This window comes from Nycticebus coucang, chromosome 2 (genome assembly GCF_027406575.1).
Source record: "Nycticebus coucang isolate mNycCou1 chromosome 2, mNycCou1.pri, whole genome shotgun sequence".
Taxonomy (NCBI): Eukaryota; Metazoa; Chordata; class Mammalia; order Primates; family Lorisidae; genus Nycticebus; species Nycticebus coucang.
The window spans coordinates 144364949-144391794 of record NC_069781.1 but is presented as its reverse complement, the minus strand read 5'-3'; the positions used below and the strand labels follow the sequence as shown (position 1 = coordinate 144391794).

General features: G+C 45.6%; 1 protein-coding gene across 1 annotated transcript in view; it reads left to right on the top strand.

The window, feature by feature from the left end:
- CYFIP1 (cytoplasmic FMR1 interacting protein 1) overlaps positions 1–26846 on the top strand; it is a 139247-nt gene that overhangs the window by 38974 nt on the left and 73427 nt on the right. The window contains 8 exon segments of the mRNA XM_053582044.1: positions 9895–10017; positions 10093–10182; positions 12072–12149; positions 12380–12481; positions 13381–13562; positions 23947–24043; positions 24132–24260; positions 25277–25381. Of these exon segments, the coding sequence (XP_053438019.1) occupies positions 9901–10017; positions 10093–10182; positions 12072–12149; positions 12380–12481; positions 13381–13562; positions 23947–24043; positions 24132–24260; positions 25277–25381 (900 nt within the window). The 5' untranslated portion in view covers positions 9895–9900.

Below are 26846 nucleotides of genomic sequence, written 5' to 3'. Positions count from 1 at the left end.
TGCTGTGGTAGGTCTGTTCTATCAGAAAGGAGAACTGGGGTTATGAATACTGTTGTCTTCTTTTGGTGTCTTAAATGTGACTGGCTTCAGTGTGAAAGAGGAACACTACAGTCACCAAGAAACAGCCATCACATGTGTTTAGATCCCAGATCTTGGTGAAAAACAGCCTTCTCCCACCAGTGAGATTTCTGCCGGGCATTGACATTTGTCACACTGCAAATCAGGTTTTCTGGCATTTTGTCATCTCTTTGCCTGGCATATTTATCCAGGAGGTCGAGGTTGGCATTTTCATTTTCGGGAGGGACCCGCTTGGGGCTGTGGGAACAGTGCGCACACAGTCCATCCAGGAGGCCATTGGCGATCGGTGCTGGGACTAATGTCATAGGGAGTAAGACTATTCTGTGGAATACCAGATCCTTTTTCTGCTTTTTCTTCATTTTAAAATTTTAAATAGATTTTTCATGCAAATCCAGAGAAGGGTCCCAATGTATAAAGTAGATAAAAGTAGAACCCCTCTCCATTGCTAGTGTGAGGCACCCTGAGGTTCCGTGGAGTCTGATTTCAAAACCATAGTGGTAAGTAGAGAAAGCCGGTGAAGATGGCAGCAGGAGAGTGACTCAAAGAGTGGCGGAGGCACCTGCAGGTTGGTCAGGGTGGTTGGGTGCAGGACACAGTGACAGGAAGCCAGGAGGCTGTGAGACCACTCAGCCTGGGAGCCTCCCAGAGGCAGCAAGGCCCTGCGGGTGCAGCGGCTGCAGACCTCAAGGGGGAGGTACAGCATGAGGGGCAATGTGGCATGTGGATGTTCACTCCTGAGCACTCAGTGTGCCTGGGCCGCCTGTTTCAGACCTCATTGTCAGGTTTTCAAACTTGGTTCTTATCTGTCTGTTGATGAGGCACTTTCTGGGCTGTATCGAGTTGCTGTTTTCCGGCGAGACTGGAATTTGAAATTTTTTGAAATTGAAATTTGAAATTGCCCCTTAACTGCATTAAAAATAGTGAAATTCTTCAGTAGTAAAGTTCGACTAGAATGTGTTATTTTGGGTTTGAATTATGTACTTTTTGCCTAGCTGGTCACAGCAGCCTTGCTGGCATATTCCCTTGCCTGGTGACACAGGACAGCACATTCTTTCAGCAAGTGGCAGAGAAAGGAGCAATGTGATGAAATAAGCATTTCTTTCCTAGATAATTTATTTCACTTGTAGGCAGATTGCATGAAGGTATTGGAAGTTTCTGCTTTTCTGGGAAAGGCTGTTATGCTGTTGTATAAACAGCATATAAGGCTATATGCTGTTATTTGCATATAGAGGAGGAAGAAAGTCAGCTTGATTCTTGCACATGTTCACAGAGACATTTCAGAGTTTATCTCTGATTACACTGTGTAGTTGGACAAGGGAAATACTTTCCAAGTTGCACACTTAAACGGTGACTGTTTGAAAATGCTGAGAAGACCAGTCTAGCAAAGCACCCTCTCGCCCCAGCCATGCTGTCTTGGCCGACACACAGGCCAACTGTGTCTGACCTGGGTGCTGATGCTGGGCGGGCACCACCGCCTTCAGTTCTGCATTTGCAGGATTGTGGCTTCATCATGTTTTGCAACTTTGGTGTCGAGCTGCCTTGGCAGTTTCTGTTTTAATGTATACAGAAACCCCTTTCAGGCCCTGTGAAAAGCTCCTTTTTCTGTTGGGTGGGGAAAGAAGTATGTCTCAAAAATGTGTCCTCTCATCTGGTAAAGCACAGTGTGTCCAGGGGCTGGCTAGAGTGGCCAGCGAAGGTTGTCCCTGTGTGTCTGGCCACTGCTCAGCTCTGCACCCTCATGGGTGGGGGGGCCCAGTGGGAGCAGAAGTAGGTGCTGCACTTTAGGGAGGGGCACAGTTGGGCCTTCTGGGTGGTGTGGCCTGCCTGTGACCCCCTTGTTCTGTCTGTTTTCTGATGGGACAGCCTGTGGTCCCCCAGCCGTCCTGGCTTGTTTGAAGAAACACATGCACGCTCACTTACACTCAGACACACAAATTCTTCTTTCTCTTTGAATTTCTCTCACTGCTTTAATCTCTGTCTGTTTTTGTGACTTTGTTGCTCTCTTCTCTTTTTCAAGACTGAGTGGTGCTGGGACTAATGTCATTGCCCCTTAACTGCCAGCTGCAGCAGAGAGGCTGCTTCTTCTCCACCTTGTGCTGCCTGGAGACAGGGAGAATGAACAAATCATACTGATTTTTTTTTTAAGTTCTGTTACTCACTGTTTTTTATTTCGAAGCATGTGATGATCATTAGGTTTCACAGAAGTCATCTTCCTTTTCCTTGGACACTCACTGAGTGGAGAAGTGGGGTGTGGCCCCTTGGGGAGTGGGTTCCCAGGAAGCAGTGTAGGACACATGTGCTGGCATCCTGAACCCTCAGGGAGGGAAACATGAGACTGTGGAAATTAAAATGAGGTGGTGTCATTAAACTCTAAATGCTGGCTAGTGCACCATAGAGAGGGTTGAGTGCTGTTCCAAGTGTCACATGTAGCCAGGGCTGTGTCCCAGGGGCTGCCAACACCAGCGGTTGGTGACTGGGCCACATCAGGTGCTCCTGCCTGGACACTCAGCGGCAGTGGCATGAGCAGAGAGATCAGAGGCTGAGCTGGGTGCCAGGGCCAGAAGGATCCACCCTCCACAGCAGGGCTCAAGATCAGAGGAGGGGCTGAGAGGATCCCCTGCTGGGCTGGGATCGCCTGTGTACTCATGTCCTGTGCTCCCTAGCAGTGATGTGCCAACATCTGGTGCTGGGGGTGCTGGCAGCAGTTAGAGATGGGTCACAGTGAATGGACCTCAAAGAGATTGGGGGGCTGGACCTGTGAGGTTTTCAGGGAGCAAGAGGTGATGGGGACATCAGACACTTGGATTCAGAGCTGATTACTCCAAATTGACTTGCCTGGTGTGAAGGTTAGAAGATGCCCAGGTGGAGAGGCCTGTGTGCCTGTGTGTGACAGCTGCTTGCCATCACACGTGACCATGTGTTGTAGGGGCTTTCATGGTGTGGAAAACTTTAAATATAAAAATGTGAAGAGCAGTGGTCTGCCGAGGCAGGGGAGCAGACAGACGCCTTGCCCTGGATGCTCTGTGTGGGCTGGGGGGGTTGCAGGGGTGGGAGGGGAAGCAACAGACACAGCAGTCTGTGGCACATTTTCCTGATTTTATAGGGGATGGGGGCTTATGGATGGTAACTTTTCTTTTTCCTTTTCTATATTTTCTCATTTATCTGTAATAAACATTGCTATTTTTTGCTCTCAGTTTTGTCACTGTGATATAATATCCATAACACAATTTACCTTAACCATTTTCAAGTGTCAGTGCACCGAGAACATTCACATATTCACATCATGGCACAGCTGTCCCTACCATTCCTCTCGGCACTTTTTCATTGTCCCCAACTGAAATTTTGCCCCCATTAAACAATAACTGCCCCTCCCCTGCTCACCCCTGGTAACTGCTGTTCCACTTTCTCTGTGGATTTGACAACTTGAACCTTATGTAAGTGGAATCAGGCAGAATTTGCGCTTTTGTGACAGGCTTATTTGTGCCAGAATAATGTGCCAGGATTTACTTCCTTTTTAAATTTAGTATTCCATATAAATAAACCACACAGACATGGCTATTTTTATACAAAGAAAGACATCTTAATGGGAGTAAGCTGAGCATTCCTTGTGTTTCCTTGAGTGTGACCCAGTGTGTCACTGACCTGGATCACAGCTGCTGCTGCAGCTTTGCTGTGTCTCTCCCCATGCGGGGGGCAGGGGCAAGGGGAGGAAGGCCTGTCCCTGTGAGTGCCCTGCAGAGAAGGCAGGCGGATGCAGCTGGATGAGCCCCAGGCCTCTCCTGGCCTGGTCTAAGATCAGGCAGAAAGGGCAGACAGTGGGCTGGGGACACACAGGGCAGCCCCCATGGGGCTGAGGCCTATCTGTGAACACCCGGCTGTGTCTTCCAGGGCTCCTTTGTTCTCTGTCTGGCCTGGGCTTCTCCTTTTTAATTGTGTGGAGCCGCAAGTTGTGATGATAGACGGAAGCTGATGATGGAAAGAGAAAGGCCAATCTCCTTGTTTTGAGAAGTTTCTGCTGCATTTTAAATTCATAGTTAGAAACATGGGGAAATAATCTTCCCTTCTGGTTGGGAGGAGTGTGCTGTAGGTTCAGTGAGGGCCAAGCTGCTGAGTGTGTGGATTTCCTCTCAATTACTGAGAGAAATTTTTGCTGTCTCCACCTGCCACTGGCCCAGCATAGTTCCCCATCTGTGGGCACACATTCCAAGTCCCTGTGGATGCCTGAACCCTGCGTATACCGTTTTTCCATATGCATAACTACCTATGATAAAATTCGGTTTATAAATTAGGCACAGTAAGAAAGTAAGAACAATAACTATGATAATTATGAAATAGGACAGTAAAGACAATATACTGCAATAGGTTATGTGAATGAGGTCTCTCAAAATACCTCACTGTGCTGTGCTCACTTCCCTTTTCATGACAATGTGAGATGATCGAACTCCCACCTGGTGAGATGAGGCGAGGGCATTGTGATGTCGTGTTAGAACACCACTTACCTGGAACACAGAATTGCCGTTTGGTGACAGTCTGGTAACTGGTAACCTAGTAATCTAGTAATCTAGTAATCTAGATGGCTGCTGAGTGGTCATTGGGCGGGTGGTGAATAAGTGTGGATGCCCTGGACAGAGGGCAGATTCCATGTCCCAGGCAGGACACAGCAGGACAGTCTGCTCAGAATGGCATACAATTTAAAACTTCTGAATTGTTTATTTCTGGAATTTTCTGTTTGATAGCTTTGGACTGCACCTGGCTGTAAGTAATGGAGACCATGGAGAGTATAGCCAAGATTGGGAGGGTCACTGTGTTTTTCTCCCTTCTGTTCTGGCGGTTTTTTTGGTGTAGTTTGAAGCTTTTTGGTTAGCTGCATACACATTTGGGATTGTTCTGTCACCTTAGGGAATTGATTCCTTCTGTTTCTGTGTGCTGTCCTCTCCACCTCTGGAAGTGTCTGTGACCCAGAGTCTGATCTGTCTGCATTGACACAGCCACTCTGGCCTCCTCGTGGCTGGCGCTTGTTTGGTTCCCCTTTTCCCCATTTCCTGTCATCCTGCTTCTGTCATTCTATTTGAGGTGAGTTTTTTTGTAGATGGTGTATAGTTGGGTTAGGATTTTATTTATTCTGATGATATCTGGGTGTTTCTAGATTATTGTGATAATGTCATTGCTGATTTTAGATCTACCACTTTCCTAAATAAAAAAAAATAGATCTACCACTTTGTCATTTGGTTCCTATTAGATCTCTTTCTCTTTTTTCTTTTCTTTTTTTTTTTTGTAGAGACAGAGTCTCACTGTACCGCCCTCGGGTACAGTGCTGTGGCGTCACACAGCTCACAGCAACCTCTAACTCTTGGGCTTATGCGATTCTCTTGCCTCAGCCTCCCGAGTAGCTGGGACTACAGGCGCCCACCACAACGCCCGGCTATTCTCTTTCTCTTTTTTCATTGTTCTGTTTCTTTTTCCTGCTTTATTGTAGGTTATCTAAACATTTTATAGTATTGTAATTTATTCTAGATTATAAATTATCTAACTTGCTTTATCTAGTTCTTTTTGGTGATAAAAAAAGCACATGTTTATTAACTTTTCACATTCTGGCTGGGCACAGTGGCCTGTAATCCCAGCACTCTGGGAGGCCAAGTTGGGTGGATTGCTTGGGGTCAGGAGTTCAAGACCAGCTTGAACAAAAGCAAGACCCTGTCTCTACTAAAAATAGAAAAACTAGCCAGGTGTTATGGCGGGCGCCTTTAGTCCCAGCTACTTGGAAGGCTGAGGCAGGAGGATCACTTGAGCCCAAGATTTTGAGGTTGCTGTGAGCTCTGACACCATGGCACTCTACCCAGGTGATAGAGGATACTCTTTCAAAAAAGAAAACCCCTTTTCACGTTCTATGTATGATTAATCTGCTTTTCTTTACTTCTGATGGAAAGTAGAAATCTTTTTCCCATGTAGATTTGCCATCCCCTTTCACATTATTAGTTGTTTTATATGTACAGAATTTATACACTTGTCTATATCTATAAATAAATATTATTTTTCTTTCTTTTTTTTTTGTAGAGACAGAGTCTCACTTTATGGCCCTCGGTAGAGTGCCGTGGCCTCACACAGCTCACAGCAACCTCCAACTCCTGGGCTTAAGCGATTCTCTTGCCTCAGCCTCCCAAGTAGCTGGGACTACAGGCATTATTTTTCTTTTTTACTTCATAATATTAGGGGGAGGTACATGGATAGCTTTTATAACGTGTAGGGCTGGGCTGTTAGTGTGCTCATTCCCTGAAGAGTGTTCGTTGTGCCTGTTAGGTAGGTTTGTGTCTCTCCCTCCCTCTCCCCTTCTTGATTTCCCGTGGTTTTTACTTCTGCACGTGTGTGCCCATCTGTTAGTTCCAGTTTATTAGGGAGTACGTGTGGTGTTTGAGATGCTTCACTTAGGATGATGGTCTCTAGTTTCATCCAAATGACTGCAAAAGACATTAATTCATTTCTCTTTATGACTTATAAATATCATTTATAACTATTCTATACCTATATAATTTACATTTCTATACACTGAAAACTCCTTCACATGTTATTTTATTTTATTTTTTTTTTAGAGACAGAGTCTTACTTTGTCACCCTCGGTAGAGTGCCATGGTGTCATAGCTCACAGCAAGCTCCAACTCTTGGGCATAGGCAGTTCTTTTGCCTCAGCTTCCCGAGTAGCTGGACTACAGGCACCCGCCACAATGCCTGGCTATTTTTTTGTTGCGGTTTGGCTGGGCCCGGATTTGAACCCACTATCCTTGGTATATGGGGCCAGCACACTACCCATTGAGCCACAGGCGCCGCCCCTCTTTTTTTTTTTTTTTTTTTTTATGGTGAAAAGTTACATATTTAGAATTAGCCAGCTGACTTGGTTTGTTTTTTTATTTATTTTTCTTTCTTTTTTTTTTGTGACAGAGTCTCACTTTATCACCACCCTGGGTAGAGTGCTGTGGTGTCACCACTCACAGCAACCTCAAACTCTTAGGCTCAAGCAATTCTCTTGCCTCAGCCTCCTGAGTAGCTGGGACTACAGTGCCCTGACGTCACAGTGCCTGTCTATATTTTTTTTAATTTTTTTTTTTTTTTTTTTTTTTTTGAGACAGAGCCTCAAGCTGTTGCCTTGGGTAGAGTGCTGTGACATCAAAGCTCACAGAAACCTCCAACTCCTGGGCTCAAGCGATTCTCCTGTCTTCGCCTCCCAGGTAGCTGGGACTCCAGGCACCTGCCACAGCGCCTGTCTATTTTTTGGTTGCAGCCATCATTGTTGTTTGGCGGGCCCGGGCTGGATTTGAACCCCCCAGCTCAGGTGTATGTGGCTGGCGCCTTAGCAGCTTGAGCCACAGGTGCTGAGCTGCCTGGCTGTTTTTAGAGACTGGATCTCGCTCTGGCTCAGGCTGGTCTTGAACCTGTGAGCTCAGGGCAGTCCACCTGCCTTGGCCTCCCAGAGTGCTGGAATTTATAGAGGTGAGCCACTGGGCCCGGCCTGGACTTGGTTTAGCTGATCCCAATTCTGTTGGCAACATCCAAAGCAGGAGCCAATCGAACACATGCCTTCTTCTCACCATCAGGCCTGACCAGGGTGGTGACCGTGGCCACATCAGTGTCATAGAGCCTCTTCACAGCTTGTCTGATCTGGTGCTTGTTGGCTTTGACATCCACAATGAACGTGAGTGTGTTGTCGTCTTCTGTCTTCTTCATGGCAGTCTCAGGGGTCTGGGGAACTTGATGATGGCACAGTGGCCAACCTTGTTTCTCCTGGGATGCTCTTCCCAGGACATTTGGGCTGCCTCCGGAGCATCAGTCTTAGGCCGCGGGAAGGTGGGTGATGTACAGGTCTTTTTTCTGTGTCTGTGGATGCCTTGAGCACGGCCTTCTTGGCCTTCAGTGCCTTCCCTTTGGTTTTGGCTTTGGGAGGGGCAGGAGCTTCCTTCTTCACCGTCTGTGCCATCTTGTGAAAGCTACTAGACGATTCTTTAAAAGAGTTGCAGAGGAGAGAGTCTGGTTCTGTGCACTGGGTATTTACCCCTTTCCTGCTTCTGCTTTGTGATTCACGTCTTCAGCTTCCTCTGTACCTTCCCTTCTGTCTGCAGAACTTTCCTTAGACTGATCTCGGTGCATCCTCTCAATTCTTCCTCATCTGAGAATGTCGATATTTCACCTCCACTTGTGGAGGGTATATTGATGCCTCTGAGGGGAGCAGGGGGAGCGTCAGGGTAGGAGGGTTTGTAAGGAGAGGATGCCAGTTCAGGAATTGGGACGGCTTTATTAGCAGGGAGAGGAGAGAAAGAGCAAAGTGGAGCCTGACCAGGAGCCAGCTCAGCTCTCACAGTTTTAACAGGGTTTTATGATCCCTTATCAGTGGGTTGAATGTAGGAGGGGGTTCCCAGAGGGAGTCATTTCTTCTCCGGTTGTCTCCCCCAAAGTGGCTGCTCTCCAGTCAGGGTCACCAGGATTCCTTCCCACAGGATTCCTAGCACCCTCGTGCCTAGGAATCCGTATAGGTTCCTAGGCACGAGGCTGCTTCTTTTCCAGACTCATGGAGTGCTGTCCTGCGTGCCTCTGAGGAGTCTATAGGCATTCCCGTAGCTGTTGATGCTCTGTTACTTTTCTCTGGCTGTTTCGAGATTTTTTTTTTTTTTTTAAGAGACAAAGTCTCATTTCGTCACCCTCGGTAGGGTGACGTGGCGTCACAGCTCACAACAACCTCCAGCTCTTGGGCTTAGGCGATTCTCTTGTCTCAGCCTCCCGGGTAGCTGGGACTATAGGTGTTTCAAGATTTTTTTTTTTCCTTATCTTTCGTGTTCAACAGTTTGACTTTGATATGTCTGGGTGTGGATTTCTTGGAGTTTATATGTTTGGGATCCACAGAGCTTCTTAAATCTATAAACAGAAGTCTTTCCCAACTTGGAAAGCTTTTAGTCTTTTTTCAGCTATTTTTCACCACTGCTCACTTTCTCTTGTGCTTGGAGGTGGTGAATTTTAGGCCTTTGCAGTTTCTTCAGTTCTTTGTCTCTCTGGCATTCAGGTTAGGTAATTTATGTTGCTGCTTTCAAACTCATGGGTTCTGTGCTCTTGACATCATGGAGGGAATTTTTTTTTTTTTTTCATTTTAACATTTCAGTGTTGTCTTTTAATTTTAAAATTTCCATTTGGTTCATCTTTACATCTTGCTTTTGTTTGTTAGTGTTTTGCTAACTTTCTCTCTTCTGTACTCATTTTGGGAGCTTCAGATTGTTAGGCTTTCCCATAGTGCAGTAGCGGGAAGTGTGCACCATGCCTTTGTGGTGGGGGTCCCTGTGGGCTGCCCATGGTCCTTGTAACCTCTGCCTATCTGTGCAGCTAGACCGTGAGTTTGGGGGACAAGGCTCTCCTCGTTTCCATCTCGGTCCTTGGTGTGTTTGGAAGAACCATTTGTGAGGCTGCTGCACCCAGGGGTGCATTGCAGCATTCCTCCGAGGCTATGCTGGGCAAATGTCGTATTGAAGAGGTTTCTGACCCTCAGCACCAGCAACCCAAGATAAGAGAGTGGCAGGAAGACATAGCACATGCGGTGGCCCAGGTCCCCTGCACTGTAGTGCTCTGGAGGCCAGGATAGCCTGTCCCCAGTGGGCGTGGAGGAAGGAGGGTCTGCACAGGGCTTCTGGCCCATGTGCCCTGGGAGAGGTATAAACTCCAGAGGCCTGGCCATCCCCATGTCAGCCATCCCCAGCACCTAGACCCCGAAGCCACCTCATGAGGTTAATCAGGTACCCCGCACTCGCTTCCTCACAGAACAAGTGGCTTTGTGTTTTGCTCTAGCCCAGGATGGCGGCCCAGGTCACTCTGGAGGATGCATTGTCCAATGTGGATCTCCTGGAGGAGCTGCCCTTGCCTGACCAGCAGCCCTGCATTGAGCCCCCACCATCTTCACTGCTCTACCAGGTGGGTGTCCCAGTGGCTGTGGGGGACACAGCCTGGGCTCTGACCTCTCCATGATTGTTTTTCTCTTCCTTTCAGCCAAATTTCAACACTAACTTTGAAGACAGAAATGCATTTGTCACCGGCATTGCAAGATACATTGAACAAGCAACCGTCCATTCCAGCATGGTAATCCTGTCTGTCTCTGTTTCTTTCTGGGGGAATGACATATTTGAGTGGCAGGTGCATACTTTTTTTGTTTTATACTGCAAAACTATACGGGGAGGAAAAAGAGAGGAAAATGAATGAGATGCATTATATTTTTAAGAAAGTCTTTGTTGGCTCAGTCCCCATAGTCAGTGGTTAGGGTGCTGGCCATATACATTGGGGCTGACAGGTTCGAACCCAGGCCTGCTAAACAGCAATGATAACTACAACAAGAAAATAACTAAGTAGTCCCAACTACTTGGGAGGCTGACGCAAGAGAATCGCTTAAGCCCATAGAATTTGAGGTTGCTGTGAGCTGTGATGATACACCACTCTACTGAGGGCAACACAGTAAGACTCTGTCTCAAAAAAAAAAAAAGTCTTTGTTTTCCTTATTATAAAAATAATACATGCTTTCTGAAGATTCAATGTCCATGGCCTAGAGATGTTTGTCATTATTTCTAGGGCATCCCATTCCTGTTAGCACACACACCCTCTCCAAATCCACACTTACACATACCTGTGTACACCCATGTGGGATTTAGATTTTATTTTTTGAGACAGAGTTTCACTTTGTCACCCTCGATAGAATGCCGTGGCATCACAACTCACAGCAACCTCAAACTCTTAGGCTTAAGTGATTCTCTTAAGAATCTGGTGGCCTCAGCCACCCAGCTAGCTGGGACTATAGGCACCCGCCACAATACCCGGCTATTTTTGTTGTTGTTGTTGTTGTTGTTGTTGTTTAGCAGGCCCAGGCTGGGTTCGAACCCACCAGCCTAGGTGTATGTGGCTGGTGCCCTAACCACTGAACTACGGGCACTGAGCCTGGGATTTAGATTTTATAAATGAATTGCATTGTTACATATTTTAATGATTTCATGCACATTTTCACATCATGAAAATGTACTAGAGAAAGTAATCTTTAATAACTATATAATCCATTTTGTGAATATCCACAATTTTAAGTTTTGTTACATGGTTTCCCCTTTTGGCTATTAAAAAAAGGCTGTGGTGACTATCTTTCTATAATACATATTGAAGACGTGAAGTTGTAGGGTCAAAGGTTGTGAGCATTTTAATTCAGATTATAGTTAACATTTTAAAGGATAAAGGAAGCAATGCAAAAAAAAGAATAGAGCAGAAAAGCAGTTTTTTTTTTTTGAATTTTGGCCGGGGCTAGGTTTGAACCCGCCACCTCTGGCATATGGGACCGGCGCCCTACTCCTTGAGCCACAGGCACCGCCCAGAAAAGCAGTTTTTTGAGTTTTTTTTTGTAGTTTTTGGCCGGGGCTGGGTTTGAACCCAGCACCTCCGGCATATGGGGCCGGCACCCTACTCCTTTGAGCCACAGGTGCCGCCGGAAAAGCAGTTTTATGCAAAGATGAGAATCTTCTTCTCGTGGACCTAGAGTGCTGTGGGAATGTGTCTAGCTTTTCCTCCCATGCTCCTAGGGTGCCCTGCTGCTGAGCCTTCTCTAGGAACCAGGAGACCTGTGTCACTCCGTGAAGAGACTGCTGAGTACCCTCTGTGTGCACAGCTGCACTGGAAGGGTCTCTGTCTCCAGTGTGTTCAGGGCTGGGTGGCGCCAAGGGCCAGCAGCTCATCTGAGATGGTGCAAGTCCCTGACACCCCTCCAGCCTGCAGAAATCCTGAGGTGTTTCAGGTGGTTGTTACAGCCTCACCCCCGCTCTCTGCGTCACTGTCTTCTTAGCAGCTGTCCTTGGCGTGCAGTCCTTAGTGCTTTTCTGTCCATCAAAGAGAGAGTCAGGACAGTTTACGGAGCTTTGCCTAGATCTTAGTAGTTGAACATCTCCCTCTTCATACCTATTTCCCTGCCTGCCTTTGACTTGCCCTGTGTTTTGTTGTAGAACGAGATGCTGGAGGAAGGCCAGGAGTATGCTGTCATGTTATACACGTGGAGGAGCTGCTCCCGGGCCATCCCACAGGTGCCCTGACTACTGTCCCCATCCTTCCAGGCCCCACCTAATGCTCTATGCCCTGTCCAGTCCCGTTTGTTTCTGCCAGGCCAGGCTCCTGTCCCCCCTAGTTTATTGTGGCCCAGCTGTTTGGGACCCCAGATCTAGCAGCCTAGCTTCTATCCGAGACCTGAGCTCTAGTGGCCCGGCTTCTGTTGGGGTGAGAGTCTCTTATGTCACTCTTTTCACATTATTCCTAGGTGAAATGTAACGAGCAGCCTAATAGAGTGGAAATCTATGAGAAAACCGTGGAGGTCCTGGAGCCTGAGGTCACAAAACTGATGAATTTTATGTATTTCCAGGTAAGACAGCAAAATAATCTGAGTGCTTTAGGGCAAAAGAGTGGGATGCCAACATGTTCCCACCCATCCTGTCACCATGACTCACACTCATGGAACAAAGTGCGTGTAAATTAAAGCTGCCATAGCAGTTTCTGAGACAAAAGGGAACTACAGCCTTTTTGACAGTCTAAAGCTTTACTGCCCTTTCAGAGTAAAAACTTCTTTTGTGTTTCACTTCTCTATTTCCTTCATGAAGCCTGCTTTCTGTCCCTTCCAAGTGCAACATTTTGACTTTCTGCCAATTTGTACTTTCAATTCATCTGGTTTTTCAGGTACTGTCTTTCTCTCAGCTTTGTTCTGACAGCCCTTCCTGGTGGTCCCCACCCTGGCTTTGGCCTCCTGGCCCTTGGGTTAGGCAAAAAGTGGGACTTGCTGGGATTTTAAAGAAGTACTTTAAAGAAGTACTCTAAAGATTTTCATTATAATTTCCTTTAGCAAAGGGAGAAGATAGAATTGACTAGGAGATGAGTTTTTGTGTTTTTGTTATGTTTTGAAAGTTAGTAAGAAGAAACCCCTCCTTTTTTTCACATCTGAAATTTACAACACCTAATTTTTATTGGTATTTTTTGGGAACATTTTGTTCAGTAACTGATGGAATAATCAACAAAATTTTCCTACTTAGGGAAATAGATGGTAAATTACAAAATAAAGTTATTTTGCTACAGAGCAAAGGCATATAGGGTCTGCTTTATAGAAGGGAAACCCTTTCCCTGAGTTGTGGAGACTCGGCCCCAGATCCTCATTGGGTTGATATTTTATCAACAAGTAACAGTGAATCTAGACACTGGGCTTGAAGTCAGAATATAGAGTTACCCCCTACTGATCAGCATCTTTTCTGCCTTCCCCATTCCTCTGCTCAGAGAAATGCTATCGAGCGTTTCTGTGGGGAGGTGAGACGCCTGTGCCATGCTGAGAGGAGGAAGGACTTTGTGTCGGAAGCCTATCTCATCACACTGGGCAAATTCATCAACATGTTTGCTGTGCTGGATGAGCTGAAGAACATGAAGTGCAGTGTGAAGAATGACCACTCAGCATATAAGAGGTGAGCTCCAACTTTGTGCACACCATGGATCTTGCAGAGAGTGCCCAGGTCAGTGCCAGGCCTTGCATGTAGCAGGTGTACATCCATTGTGTGCAGAAATCCTCACTCCTGGTTGGCAGCACCTTCTTTTTAGTCTCAAGGCTATGTGAGTGCATACTCCTAGGTATATGGTATGGGGTAGCCAGCAGTTTAAGTGCATGTTGTGGTTTTACAAAGCTAGAGTAGACTCTGGGTCTTCTGGTCATGTGCAGGTGTTTATGGAGGACTTCTGGGTGCTCAACACCCTTGGGCAGATGGATGCACACGACAGGCAGGCCCTGCTCATGAAACACAGGCGTTTGTCTCAGGGAGCATCTTGACAAGGGGGCAGCTGGGCTCTGCAACCCTCTGTGCTGGTCCTGCACCAATGAGGAGCCCTGGCACATGGGCACCAGAGCAATGGTTTGCAGATATGGTCCTTGGACCATCAGGGGTTCTCTTGGGGCCACTTTTAGCTCTCAGCTCCTCCAGGTGGCTCTCCTCCATGACAGTTTTCTTTTTGAATGTAGAGAATTTCTGGAGAAGAGGGTGGCAGGAGGGTTGGAAAGGCAGTCATGGCTCAGTATGTTTCTTCTGGAACACTGTGGGGGCAGTTGGTGGCCAGGAAGAGGCAGGCGGTGGGTGATACAAAATGTGCTGTCTTTTAACAGACTTTCTTTACTAAGTCTGTGCTTGGCACTGTTGAAAAAAAGATGTGTTTTGCTGGAATGAGATGCTAATTTCTTTCTCCTCTGCAAAGCAAGAAATCTTAGCTCTAAAATTAAATTAGAAGAGACTTTGCATTTAAGTATGCACTAGTTATGTTGCATCTTAAATCATATACCTGTTGCTATATCTTTATGATGAAATTAACTTGGAATGTGACACCAAAATGATTTTTGATGGGGTGGTGGTTGAAGTCAAGCCCAGTTGCCCAGAACTGTGAGCCTTATTTATTCATGTGAAATAAACACAATGTTCCCTTCACCATCTGAAATTAGGCTCTGCATAGAAGCCTAGATCTTCAGAACTAGAGAGAGATCTCTGGAGTTCACCTGAGTCTCCACATCCCCTGCTCCCAGCAGTAAAGTGAAGAAGTTTTAAAGGGAAGGGAACATTGGGAAGGGAATGACATGTTACCATATAAGTTAATATTAACTTTAACTATGTATAATTTGTTTTAAAAAAGATTGCACTTTTAAAAAGAAAATCCAAAAATGAGCAAAATCTGCTCCAAATGAGAATGGATCAGCAAAACTTCTCCAGATGCATGAAAAATCAGAGTGAAAGGTCATCCTTAAAAGAAAACAATAATTCTATACCAATGGAAACTAACCTAAATGAGAATATTGAAATGACTGATAAAGAATTTTGAAGGTGGATTGTTAAGAAACTCTATGAAGGGCGGCGCCTGTGGCTCAGTCGGTAGGGCGCCGGCCCCATATACCAAGGGTGGCGGGTTCAAACCCGGCCCCGGCCAAACTGCAACCAAAAAATAGCCGGGCGTTGTAGCGGCCGCCTGTAGTCCCAGCTACTCGGGAGGCTGAGGCAAGAGAATGGCTTAAGCCCAGGAGTTGGAGGTTGCTGTGAGCTGTGTGAGGCCACGGCACTCTACCGAGGGCCATAAAGTGAGACTCTGTCTCTACAAAAAAAAAAAAAAAGAAACTCTATGAAATACAAGAGAAAAGAGAAACCCTACACAAAAAAGTCACAAAACAATGTAGGAGATGAATGAAAGATTCACTATAGAAATCAAATGATTATGGCTCAGTGCCTGTAGCTCAAGCGGCTAGAATGCTAGCCACATACACCAGAACTGGCGGGTTCAAATCTAGCTTGGACCCGCCAAACAATGACAACTACAACCAAAAAAAAAAAAAAGAAGAAAATAGCCTGGCATTGTGGCAGGGAAGAGAATCGCTTAAGTCCAAGAGTTGGAGGTTGCTGTGAGTTGTGACGCCATGGCACTCTACCCAGGGCGACAGCTTGAGACTCTGTCTAAAAAAAAAATGGGGAGGAGGGAGGCGGCACCTGTGGCTCAAAGGAGTAGGGTTGTGGCCCTATATAACAGAGGTGGTGGGTTCAAACCTGGCCCCATCCAAAAACTGCAAAAAAAAAAAAAAAACAGGGCGGCGCCTATGGCTCAGTGAGTAGGGCGCCGGCCCCATATGCCAAGGGTGGTAGATTTGGACCCAGCCCCGGCCAAACTGCAACAGAAAAATAGCCGGGCATTGTGGCGCGTGCCTGTAGTCCCAGCTGCTCGGGAGGCTGAGGCAAGAGAATCACGTAAGCCCAAGAGTTAGAGGTTGCTGTGAGCCGTGTGACGCCATGGCACTCTACCCGAGGGCGGTACAGTGAGACTCTGTCTCTACAAAAAAAAAAAAAAAACAGAGGATAATATATAACACAGTAAAGACCTTAAGAATAGACCAGATCAGGCAGAAGAATCTCAGAGCTAGAAAACATGTTTGAATTCAGTTAGTCAAAGAGAAAGAACAGAGAAAGAAGAGGAACAAACAAAGCTTACAAGGCATATGGGGTTATGTAAGGATGCCTAATACAAGAATCATAGGCATTCCTGAGGGTGAAGAAAATACACAAGGGCTGGAAAATCTATTTGAGTGAGTGCATCAGGAAAACTCTCCAAGTCTTGGTAGAAATTTGGACATCCAGCTGCTAGCAGCACAGTGGACTCCTGAGAGTCCAAGAGGCAATCACCACAGACGTCATCAGACTCAGATGTCATCAGACTCACTCAAAGTTAACATAAAAGAGAAACGCCTATGAACCACATTGTGAAAGCAATGATAACTTACAAAGGAAAACCCATCAGCCTACTGCAGACTTCTCAACTGAGACCTTACAAACCCAAAGGGATTGGGGATCCCATTCTCCTTCTCAAACAGAATAATGGCCAGCCTAGAATTTGGTATCCTGTGAAACTAAGTTTCTTATGTGAGGGAGAAATAAAGATGTTCCAAGGCAAGCAAACACTAAGGGAATTTGTCGAGACCAGACCTGCCCTGCCATGAGTATTCAGAATCGGTAGTATACACTGGACAACATAGTAAACACCCACCAGTATAAAATTACTCAAAGGCTAAAGGTGAGAGCCTAGACACCACAGCGGCTCAAGTGGTAAAACGAAGCAACAGGATGAGTAAAAATCCACATCCACCACACTTATCAAATATTTCAATAAATGTGAATGGCTTGAATAGCCCACTCCAGAAATATGCTGGCTGAATGGACAAAATACATGCCAAAATACATGCCAAGTATCTGTTGTCTCCAGGAATCGCATCTAACCCACAAGGACTCATTCAGACTCAAGATGAAGGGATGGAAAACAATATTCCATTTAAATGAAAAGCAAATGAAAGCTATTATAGCCATCCTCCTATCTGACAACATATACTTCAAATCAGCAAAAGTAAAGAAAGACAAAATGCTCATTATAAAATGGTAAAGGAAACGATTTAATAAAAAGACATTAAAAATCCTCAATATGGGGCAGCACCTGTGGCTCAGTCGGTAAGGCGCCGGCCCCATATACCGAGGGTGGCAGGTTCAAACCCGGCCCCAGCTGAACTGCAAACCAAAAAATAGCTGGGCGTTGTGGTGGGCGCCTATAGTCCCAGCTACTTGGGAGGCTGAGGCAAGAGAATTGCTTCAGCCCAGGAGTTGGAGGTTGCTGTGAGCTGTGTGATGCCATGGCACTCTATCAAGGGCGATAAAGTGAGACTCTGTCTCTACAAAAAAAAAAAATCCTCAATATGAATGTAACACATGTGCACCCAGATTCACAAAGCAGATCCTACCTGATCTGAACAAAATGATAAACAGCTGCACTATAATATCCAGGGACTTCATGCCAGTGAGAGACAAAGAAAGATCCTCCAAGCAGAAAATAAGTGAAGAAACCGTGGACTTAAACAGAATTTTAGAACAAATGGGGCTAAAAGATATTTACAGAATATTCTACTAAAAACCATTTTATATACGTTCTTTTCATCAGTTCCTGGAATATTCCCTAAGAGTGATAACATCCTAGGGTACAAAATACCTCAACAAATTTTAAAAAATAAAAATTATACCATGTGTTTTTCTCAGACCACAATGGAGTAAAACTAGAACTCAATTCTAACAGAAACACTCATTTCTACATAAAGTTGTAGAAACTGAACAACCTACTGCTGAATGTTACGTCAAGGAGGAAATTAAGATGGAAATCAGAAGATTGTTCAAAATAAATGACAAAGGATGTAAATTATCAAAGTCTGTGGGATTCAACAAAAGCAGTCATAAGAGGAAAATTCATAGCCTTAAATGTCTACATCCAAAAGACAAAAAGATCATAAATCACCAACCTAATAATCTCAAGGAATTGGAAAAGAAAGAGCAAACCAATCCCAAACCTGGCAGAAGAAAAGAAATACCTAATGTCTGAACAGAGCTAAATGAAACCAGTAGCAAAAGAGTTGTATAGAAGATTAATGAAAGAAAAAGTAGGGTTTTTTGGTTTGTTTTTTGTTTTTTTTGAGACAGTCTCACTTTGTTGCCCTGGGTAGAGAGCTGTGGCATCACAGCTCATGGCAACCTCAAACTCTTGGGCTTAAGCAATTCTCTTGCCTCAGCCTCTCTAGTAGCTGGGACTATAGGCGCCTACCACAACACCCAGCTATTTTTTTGCTGTTGTGGTTGTCATTGTTGTTTTTTAGCTGGCCCAAGCTGGGTTCGAACCTGCCAGTCTTAGTGTATGTGGCTGGCACCATAACCACTATGCTATGGGCACTGACCCAAAAAGTAGGTTCTTTGAAAAGATCACTAAAATTGAAAGGCCTCCCACTTGATTAACCAGAGAACAGGAAAGAAAGAATCTTAATAAGCTTGATTAGACATGAAAAAGGTGATATTACAACTGATACCCTGCAAATACAAAATATCATCTTGGAATACTATGAAAATCTCTATGCATGCAAAGTTGAAATTGTTGAGGAAATAGACAAATGCTGGAAACACACAACTTCCCTAGGCTTAATTAGGAAGAAATAGAGCTCCCCAAAAGACCAATATCATGTAACAAAATTGAAGCAGCAATAGAAAATCTCCCTCCTAAAAAAATACTAAACCAAATGGTTTCATAGCCAAATTTAACCAGATCCACAAAGAATCTACTGTACCGAGACAGTATATAGTGGTACCTATATGGAAGAAATTATTTCATTAACATAGAGAAGGAGGGAACCCTCCCTAGTTCTATGAAGCCAATATCATCTTGATACCAAAGCCAGGAAAGGGCTCAACCAAAAAGAAAACTACTGACCAATATCTGATATGAATAGATGTAAAAAGTCTTTTTTTTTGCAGTTTTTGGCCAGGCTGGGTTTGAACCCGCCACCTCCAGTATATGGAGCCAGTGCCCTACTCCTTGAGCCACAGGTACCGCCAATATGATGTAAAAAGTCTTAATAACATCCTAGCAAAATGAATTCAGCTGGACATTAAAAAAAAAAAAAAATCGACCATGTAGGCTGGGCTTGGTGGCTCACACCTATAATTCTAGCACTTGGGAGGCCAAGGTGGGTGGATTGTCTGAGCTCACAGGTTCGAGACTAGCCTGATCAAGAGCTAGGCCCTATCTCTAAAAATAGCCAGGCCTTTTTCTGGGCACCTGTAGTCCCAGCTACTTGGGAGACTGAGGCAAGAGAATTACTTGAGCCCAAGAGTTTGAGGTTGCTGTGAGGTATGACGCCATAGCCCTATACCGAGGGCAACAAAGTAAAACTCTATCTCAAAAAAAAAAAAAAAAAGTTCACCATAGTCAAGTGGGCTTTATCCCAGAGATAAATGATTTGACATACACAGACCTATATTCATCACACAAATAAAAGCAAAAGCAAAGACTACACATGATTCTCTTGATAGACACAGAAAAGGCATTTGACAAAATTCAGCACCCTTTCCTGATTAGACTCTTAACAGTACAGACATTGGTGGAACATACCTCAATATCATAGCCATACATGACAAACCCACAGCCAACATGCTATTGAATGGGGAATAATTGAAAGCATTCCTGCTTAGTAGAACTGGAACCAGACAAGGTTGCACACTGTCACTACTTCTGTTCAGTATAATCCTGGAAGTTCTAGGCAGAGCAGTCAGGCAAGGGATAGAAATTAAGGTTATCTAAATAGGGAGAAAAGTCAAACTATCACTCTTGCTGAAGATAAGATCTTATATATAGAAACCCCCAAAGATTCCACCAAGGCACTCCTGGAATTGATAAATAAATTCATCAAAGTCTCAGTTACAAAGTCAATGTCCACAAATCAGTAGCATGCCTTTACACCAGCATAGTTAAGCTGAGAATCAAAGCAAGACTGAATACCTTTTGTAATAGCAACAAAGAAAATAAAATACCATGTTTCCCCAAAATAAGACAGTGTCTTATTTTAAGGTGTGCTCCCAAAATGCACTAGGTCTTGTTTTCAGGGGACACCTTATCTTACCTGTAAGTAGGTCTTATTTTCGGAGGATGTCTTATTTTCGGGGAAACAGGGTACCTACGAATGTATTTAACCAAGGAGGGGAAAGAGCTTTACAGGGAAAACTACAAAACACTTAGGAAGGAAATCACAGTAGATGTAAACAAATGGAAAAACATTATACTCATGGATTGGGATAATCAACATTGTTAACATGTCCACATCCAAAGTGTTTTATAGATTCATTGCAATACCCATTAAAATACCCATGTCATTTTTTGCATATCCAGAAAAAATAATTTTATGCTTCCTCTGTGAAACCTTGAAAGACCTTGCAACCTTAAGTAAAAAGAACAAATTGGGAGGCATTACTTTACCAGATTTCAAGCTATTCTATAAGGCCATAGTGACTCAGACAGCACGGTACTGGCACAAGGGCAGAGACAGAGACCAGTGCATCAGGACGGATACAAAACCATGTGTCGAAGTTGTGGCACATGGACCCTACTCAGGTTGAGAGCTGACAGGGAAAATGGCACTGGAGAAAATGATAATCTATATGAGTTTAAGACGTAGAGTCTGAGAATACCTGGAGAAAGATGAACATTATCTCAGGCCCAGCGGCAGACTGGAACAGGGCAGCAATTTTCTGGCTTCCTCAGAAGGCTTTTATTGATTTCTAACAAGCACACATGCAAAATGCAAATATGGCAAAACATAGAGTTAAAAGAATTCCAAGTCTCCAGGAAGACTGGCTAGGTAAAGATTGGCTAGAGAGAGAGGCTGGGTAAAAAGGTAAGGGGCTGCTAGCAAATTAGCCTTTTTAGAAAGGGGAAGGGGAAAACCAGTTCTATCCCCACAGAGAAAGTAAGCCAGGTTCTCTAATTTAACTGAAGATCTGGACTGCAAAGCATGCAGCTCAGCTTCAGTCCCGCCCCACCTGTTGACTCTTGGCGGGTGCACAGATATAATCTGTCATGTCCAGGCACCTCCAGGCTGTTTCATCTCCTAGTCTTAATGAGCCCCCTGGGATCATGCATCTGGGTGCTTCCCCCTGGATACCCCTGAATTGAGGCAGGGTGCCCTGCTGAGAAGTTGACCTCTCTACCTCTCACAACCATCCTCAAATTGCTGTTTGATCTTTGACAAAATAGACAAAACATCCAATGAGGGAAAGAATCCCTATTCAACAAATGATGCTGGGAAAATGAAAAAGCCACGTTTAAAAGACTGAAGCAGGATGTGCACCCCCCCAACATTCACAAAAATGAATTCATGGTGGATGAAAGACTTAAACCTAAGGTATGAAACTATGAGAATTCTAGAAGAGGCTGGAAAAACTCATAAATGGACCTAGGCGATGAATTTATGACAAAGACATCAAAGGTAATAATAACGAGAACAAAAATAAATAGATGAGACCTAATTACATTAAAAAAGCTTCTGCCCAGCCAAGGAAACGATCAGAATGGAAGAAAATATTAGCATGCTATATGTCTGATAAAGCACTAATAACCAGAATCTGCAAAGAACTGGAGCAAATCAGCAAGAAGACATCAAACAACCCTATTAAAAAGTTTGCAAAAGACATGAACAGAAGCTTTTCTTTTTTTTTTTTGGCCCGGGGCTGGGTTTGAACCCGCCACCTCCGGCATATGGGATCAGCGCCCTACTCCTTGAGCCACAGGCGCTGCCCTGAACAGAAGCTTTTCAAAAGAAGATAGACTCAGGGCCAATAAACATGAAAAATGATCAATATCTCTAATCATCAGGATAGTGCAAATCAAAATCGCCATGAGATGTCACGTAACTCTAGTGAGAGTGATTTGAATCTAAAAGTCCCAACACAGTGGATGCTGGCATGGATGTGGAGAGAAAGGAACACTTCTACATTGTTGGAAGGACTGCAAACTAGTACAATCTATGACATATGAGGATATGTCAAAGAATTGAAAGTCGACCTGCCATTTAATCCAGCAGTTCCACTACTGGGTATTTACCCAAAGGACAAAAAGACATTTTATTAAAAAGATGCCTGCGCTCAGGTGTTTATAGCAGTGCAATTCACAGTTGCAAAGATGTGGAAACAACCCAAGCACTTATCAATACAGGAATGGATTAATGAAATGTGGTATATGCCAGCACGGTGGCTCACGCCTGTAATCCCAGCACTCTGGGAGGCCAAGGCAGGTAGATTGCCTGAGTTTAGGAGTTCGAGACCAGCCTAAGCAAGAGTGAGACCCCATCTCTAAAAATAGCCAGGTGTTGTGGCAAGTGCCTGTGGTCTCATCTACTTGGGAGGCTGAGGCAAGAGAATCACTTGAGCCCAAGAGTCTGAGGTTGCTGTGAGCTATGACATCACAGCACTCTACCAAGGGTAACAAAGTGAGACTGTAAAAACAAAAAAGAAAATGTAGTATGTGTATACCATGAAGTACTACTCAGCCATAAAAAAAAAAAAAATGAACTAATACCTTTTGTAACAACCTGCATGGAATTGGAGACTGTTTTCTTAAGTGCAATATCAACAATGGAAAAACAAACACTACATTTACTCTTAAATTGGAACTAAATGAGGAACACAGATGTGTACACATGGTAGTAAAATTCATTGGAAATCAAGTATTTGGGGAGGGGTCGGGAGGGAATAGGTACATTCACACCCCACAGGTACAGTGCACACTATCTGGGGGATAAACACACAACTTTTGACTCAAAGCGTACAAAAGTAATGCACGTAACCAAAATGTTTGTACCCATGTAGTATTCTGAAATTAAAAAAATAAATAAATAAATAAAAGAAGGCTGAAGTGTATTTTTTGCTCACCTGAAAAAAGTCCTGAATTAGGTAGCCTGAGCTGATGAGCGTGTTCTATGGTGTCTTTAGGACCTAAGACCCATGTTGTCTTCCTACTCTACTCTGCCATGTGTTGCCTCATGGTCCAAAATGGCTGCTTGAGCTCCAGCATCATTTCTTCATTCCAGTCAGCAGGCAAGAAGGGAAAAAGAAGGGCTGTTCCTTATAAGTAAATTTTCAAGTACTTTTCATTGTTTTGGATTGTATCTTATGATCTAGCCCTTGGTCACATGGCCACAGCTAGCTGTAGGGGAGACAAGGTACACTACTGCTCAGTGAAAATTTGGGGCTTATTCCTAAGAAAGAATGTTACAGAGGTTGTCAGTCTCTGACATGGAAACTTTTCTCTGATCTTTAATTAAATCCCCAGGATTCTAGGTTGCAGAGACGTATCCTTATGTGGACAGTTGCCATTGAACTTTCTTGGGGTTGGCCCTAGGTGTGCAAAGTCCTCACCTGCACCTTCAGCATAGCTTATACCTTGTGGTGTGGTCGGGCCTCTCTGTACATGTCCTTTTGTGCAAAGTAGTGGTAGAGCTGAGACTCTGCCTCACAACTCTGGTACCAGTGGTCCCTGTGGCAGTGTGACCAGGGACACATGTTCCTTGTGGGGAAGTGTGACCCAGACAGCTCCAAGCAAAGAGGCTTCACATCGAGGACTGTCTTCCCTGTGGGGCTCTAGTAGTCACAGAGGAGGCGGTAGCCTGTGGATGAGGTGTGTCTGCTGGCACAGTTGAGAGGCCAGTGTGCAGCATTCCACTGAGCAAGTTCATCAGTTACGGCCAGCAGGGCAGTGAGCTGTCTGGAGCTGCGTCAGACACATCTAAGTTGGCAAAAGACTGACCCAGAGTCCAGGGCCAGAGACACTCCAGCAGTCACACCCGCCCTTCGAGAGCTGCATCTCTACAGATACTGTGGAGGAAGGAAGGGGACCCTGATTTCCCCGAGCCTTTTTATTTATTTACTTTTTTAAGTAGCGCTAGATGTGTTTGGCATCTAACTCTTTTTGCTTTCCAAGGGCTGCTCAGTTTTTACGTAAAATGGCGGATCCACAGTCCATCCAGGAATCGCAGAATCTGTCCATGTTTCTGGCTAACCACAACAAGATCACACAAGTAAGGGCTCACGCTCTCAGGCTTGGGTTGATAGGCGGGCTGCAGGCTGGGCGCTGCACTGTGACACAGGTCTCGTTCTGTATTCCAGTCTCTGCAGCAGCAGCTCGAGGTGATTTCTGGCTATGAAGAGCTCCTGGCTGACATCGTGAATCTGTGTGTGGATTACTACGAGAACAGGATGTACTTGACGCCGAGTGAGAAACACATGCTCCTCAAAGTGCGTGTGCAGGGAGGCAGCAGTGCCTGTGCCTGGGACAGCCTTGCTGTGGGATCAGGGGTTGCACTGTGTGGACAGCACCTCACTCCCACACACAGCCTGCACTGCAGGTTTTGGGCATGTCCTGTGAGTGTCTGGGAGGCTGTGGCAGGTGGATTGCATGAACTCAGGAGTTCAAGACCAGCCTGAGCCAGAGTGAGACCCTAACTCTACTAAGAATAGAAAAACGAGCTGGATGTTGTGGTGTGCACTTGTAGTCTCAGCTACTCAGGAGGTTGAGGCAGGAAGATCACTTGAGCCCAAGAGTTTGAGATTGCTGTGAACTAGCATGGCATGCTACCCAGGGTGACAGAGTAAGACTGTCTCCAAAAAAAGGTAGACTTTTGTCATCATATTATTATTCTTTTCCAAATTGGGGAAGTTTTCACCTCATTTCTCATGGGGTAGATGAGAAGGCAATAACTGTTCTTTTTGCTGTGCTCTCCTCCTCCACGCAGGTGGCCTTTGGGGACCCGGGAGGCAGTCAGGGCTGCGGTGGTACTGTCCATAGATCCCCTGGTGATGGTGGAAATACATCTGTGCTGGCTGTGGGAACCCCGGTGTAGTCCCTTGCGGAGCGCAGTGACAGGCACATGACCACACTACATCACGAGTTTGCAGCTCACATACACTGAAGTGTATACTTAGGTGTGGCTGCACATTGCAGTGAAGTTCTAGAACAGCCCTGCTACTCGGGTTAGGCAAGTGCAGGGTATGCTGCCTCAGCTTGTAGTGACTGGCCTCAAAGCCCAACCACCCTTCCATCCTTTTTTAACACTGTTTAGTTAGGAACAAGAACCAGATTTCAGTGAAGAACAAAGGAATGTGTTTGAAGCACCAGAAAAGCAGACTAAAAATATCTCTTGGTGATGCATTTTAAATTGTGTTTACAGAGTTGTCCGTTGTACCAGCGTAAGTACTACTGGGACTTAAATCTTCAACTCTGAGCTTTACTGCACCCTGTTGTGGCTTTTCAGGTAATGGGATTTGGTCTGTACCTGATGGATGGGAGTGTCAGTAACATCTACAAACTAGATGCCAAGAAGAGAATAAACTTATCCAAAATTGACAAGTACTTCAAGGTGAGTTAACATTGTTTCACGTGAGCTTTTTACTGACATATGTGCAGTTTGAACTTTTAGGAAGTAAACCCCAGTATGACCACAGCACCTCTCAGGAGACACCGAGGTTGAAGGCAGGTTGGAAGTCTGCTCATCTTCGCATCTGCAAGAATGATGCTTATCTATCTCTCTCTACCTCCCCTTGCTAGTTTGCAGGGGTTGAATTTCTCTGCCTGGAATTGTGCCATTTGCCTATGTGCTCTCTCGCATCTGGCTGCTCTCAACCCAGCCTCTTGTTTGTGAATTGCATCCCATAGAAGCCCGTGACCGCAGTGCTCAGGTTTCACTGTGACCGGCATCCCTGCAGGAACCCGTGACCGCAGTGCTCAGGTTTCACTGTGACCTGCATCCCTGTAGGAGCCCGTGACTGCAGTGCTCAGGTTTCACTGTGACCCGCATCCCTGCAGGAGCCCGTGACCGCAGTGCTCAGGTTTCACTATCACCCGCATCCCTGCAGGAGCCCGTGACCGCAGTGCTCAGGTTTCACTATCACCTGCATACCTGCAGGAGCCCATAACCGCAGTGCTCAGGTTTCACTGTGACCTGCATCCCTGCAGGAGCCCGTGACCACAGTGCTCAGGTTTCACTATGACCTGCATCCCTGCAGGAGCCCGTGACCGCAGTGCTCAGGTTTCACTATGACCTTCATCCCTGCAGGAGCCCGTGACCGCAATGCTCAGGTTTCACTGTGACCTGCATCCCTGCAGGAGCCCGTGACCACAGTGCTCAGGTGTCACTATGACCTGCATCCCTGCAGGAGCCTGTGACCACAGGGCTGAGGTTTCACTATCACCCGCATCACTGCAGGAGCCCATGACCGCAGTGCTCAGGTTTCACTATGACCTTCATCCCTGCAGGAGCCTGTGACCGCAGTGCTCAGGTTTCACTGTGACCTGCATCCCTGCAGGAGCCCGTGACCGCAGTGCTCAGGTTTCACGGTGACCCGCATCCCTGTAGGAGCCCGTGACCGCAGTGTTCAGGTTTCAGTATCACCCGCATCCCTGCAGGAGCCCGTGACCACAGTGCTCAGGTTTCACTATCACCCGCATCCCTGCAGGAACCCGTGACTGCAGTGTTCAGGTTTCACTGTGACCTGCATCCCTGTAGGAGCCCGTGACCGCAGTACTTAGGTTTCACTATGACCTGCATCCCTGCAGGAGCCCGTGACCGCAGTGCTCAGGTTTCACTATGACCTTCATCCCTGCAGAAGCCTGTGACCTCAGTGCTCAGGTTTCACTGTGACCTGCATCCCTGCAGGAACCCGGGATCGCAGTGCTCAGGTTTCACTGTGGTGTAGCATTCCCCATCATGATTGATCTTACTCACCCAATCTACTGTTGATGGGCATCAGTTACTCCAGGATTTCAGCTCCTACTTGCAGGGCAGCTCTGGCTGCGTGCCCTTGTGCACTGGTGGTTACGAACTT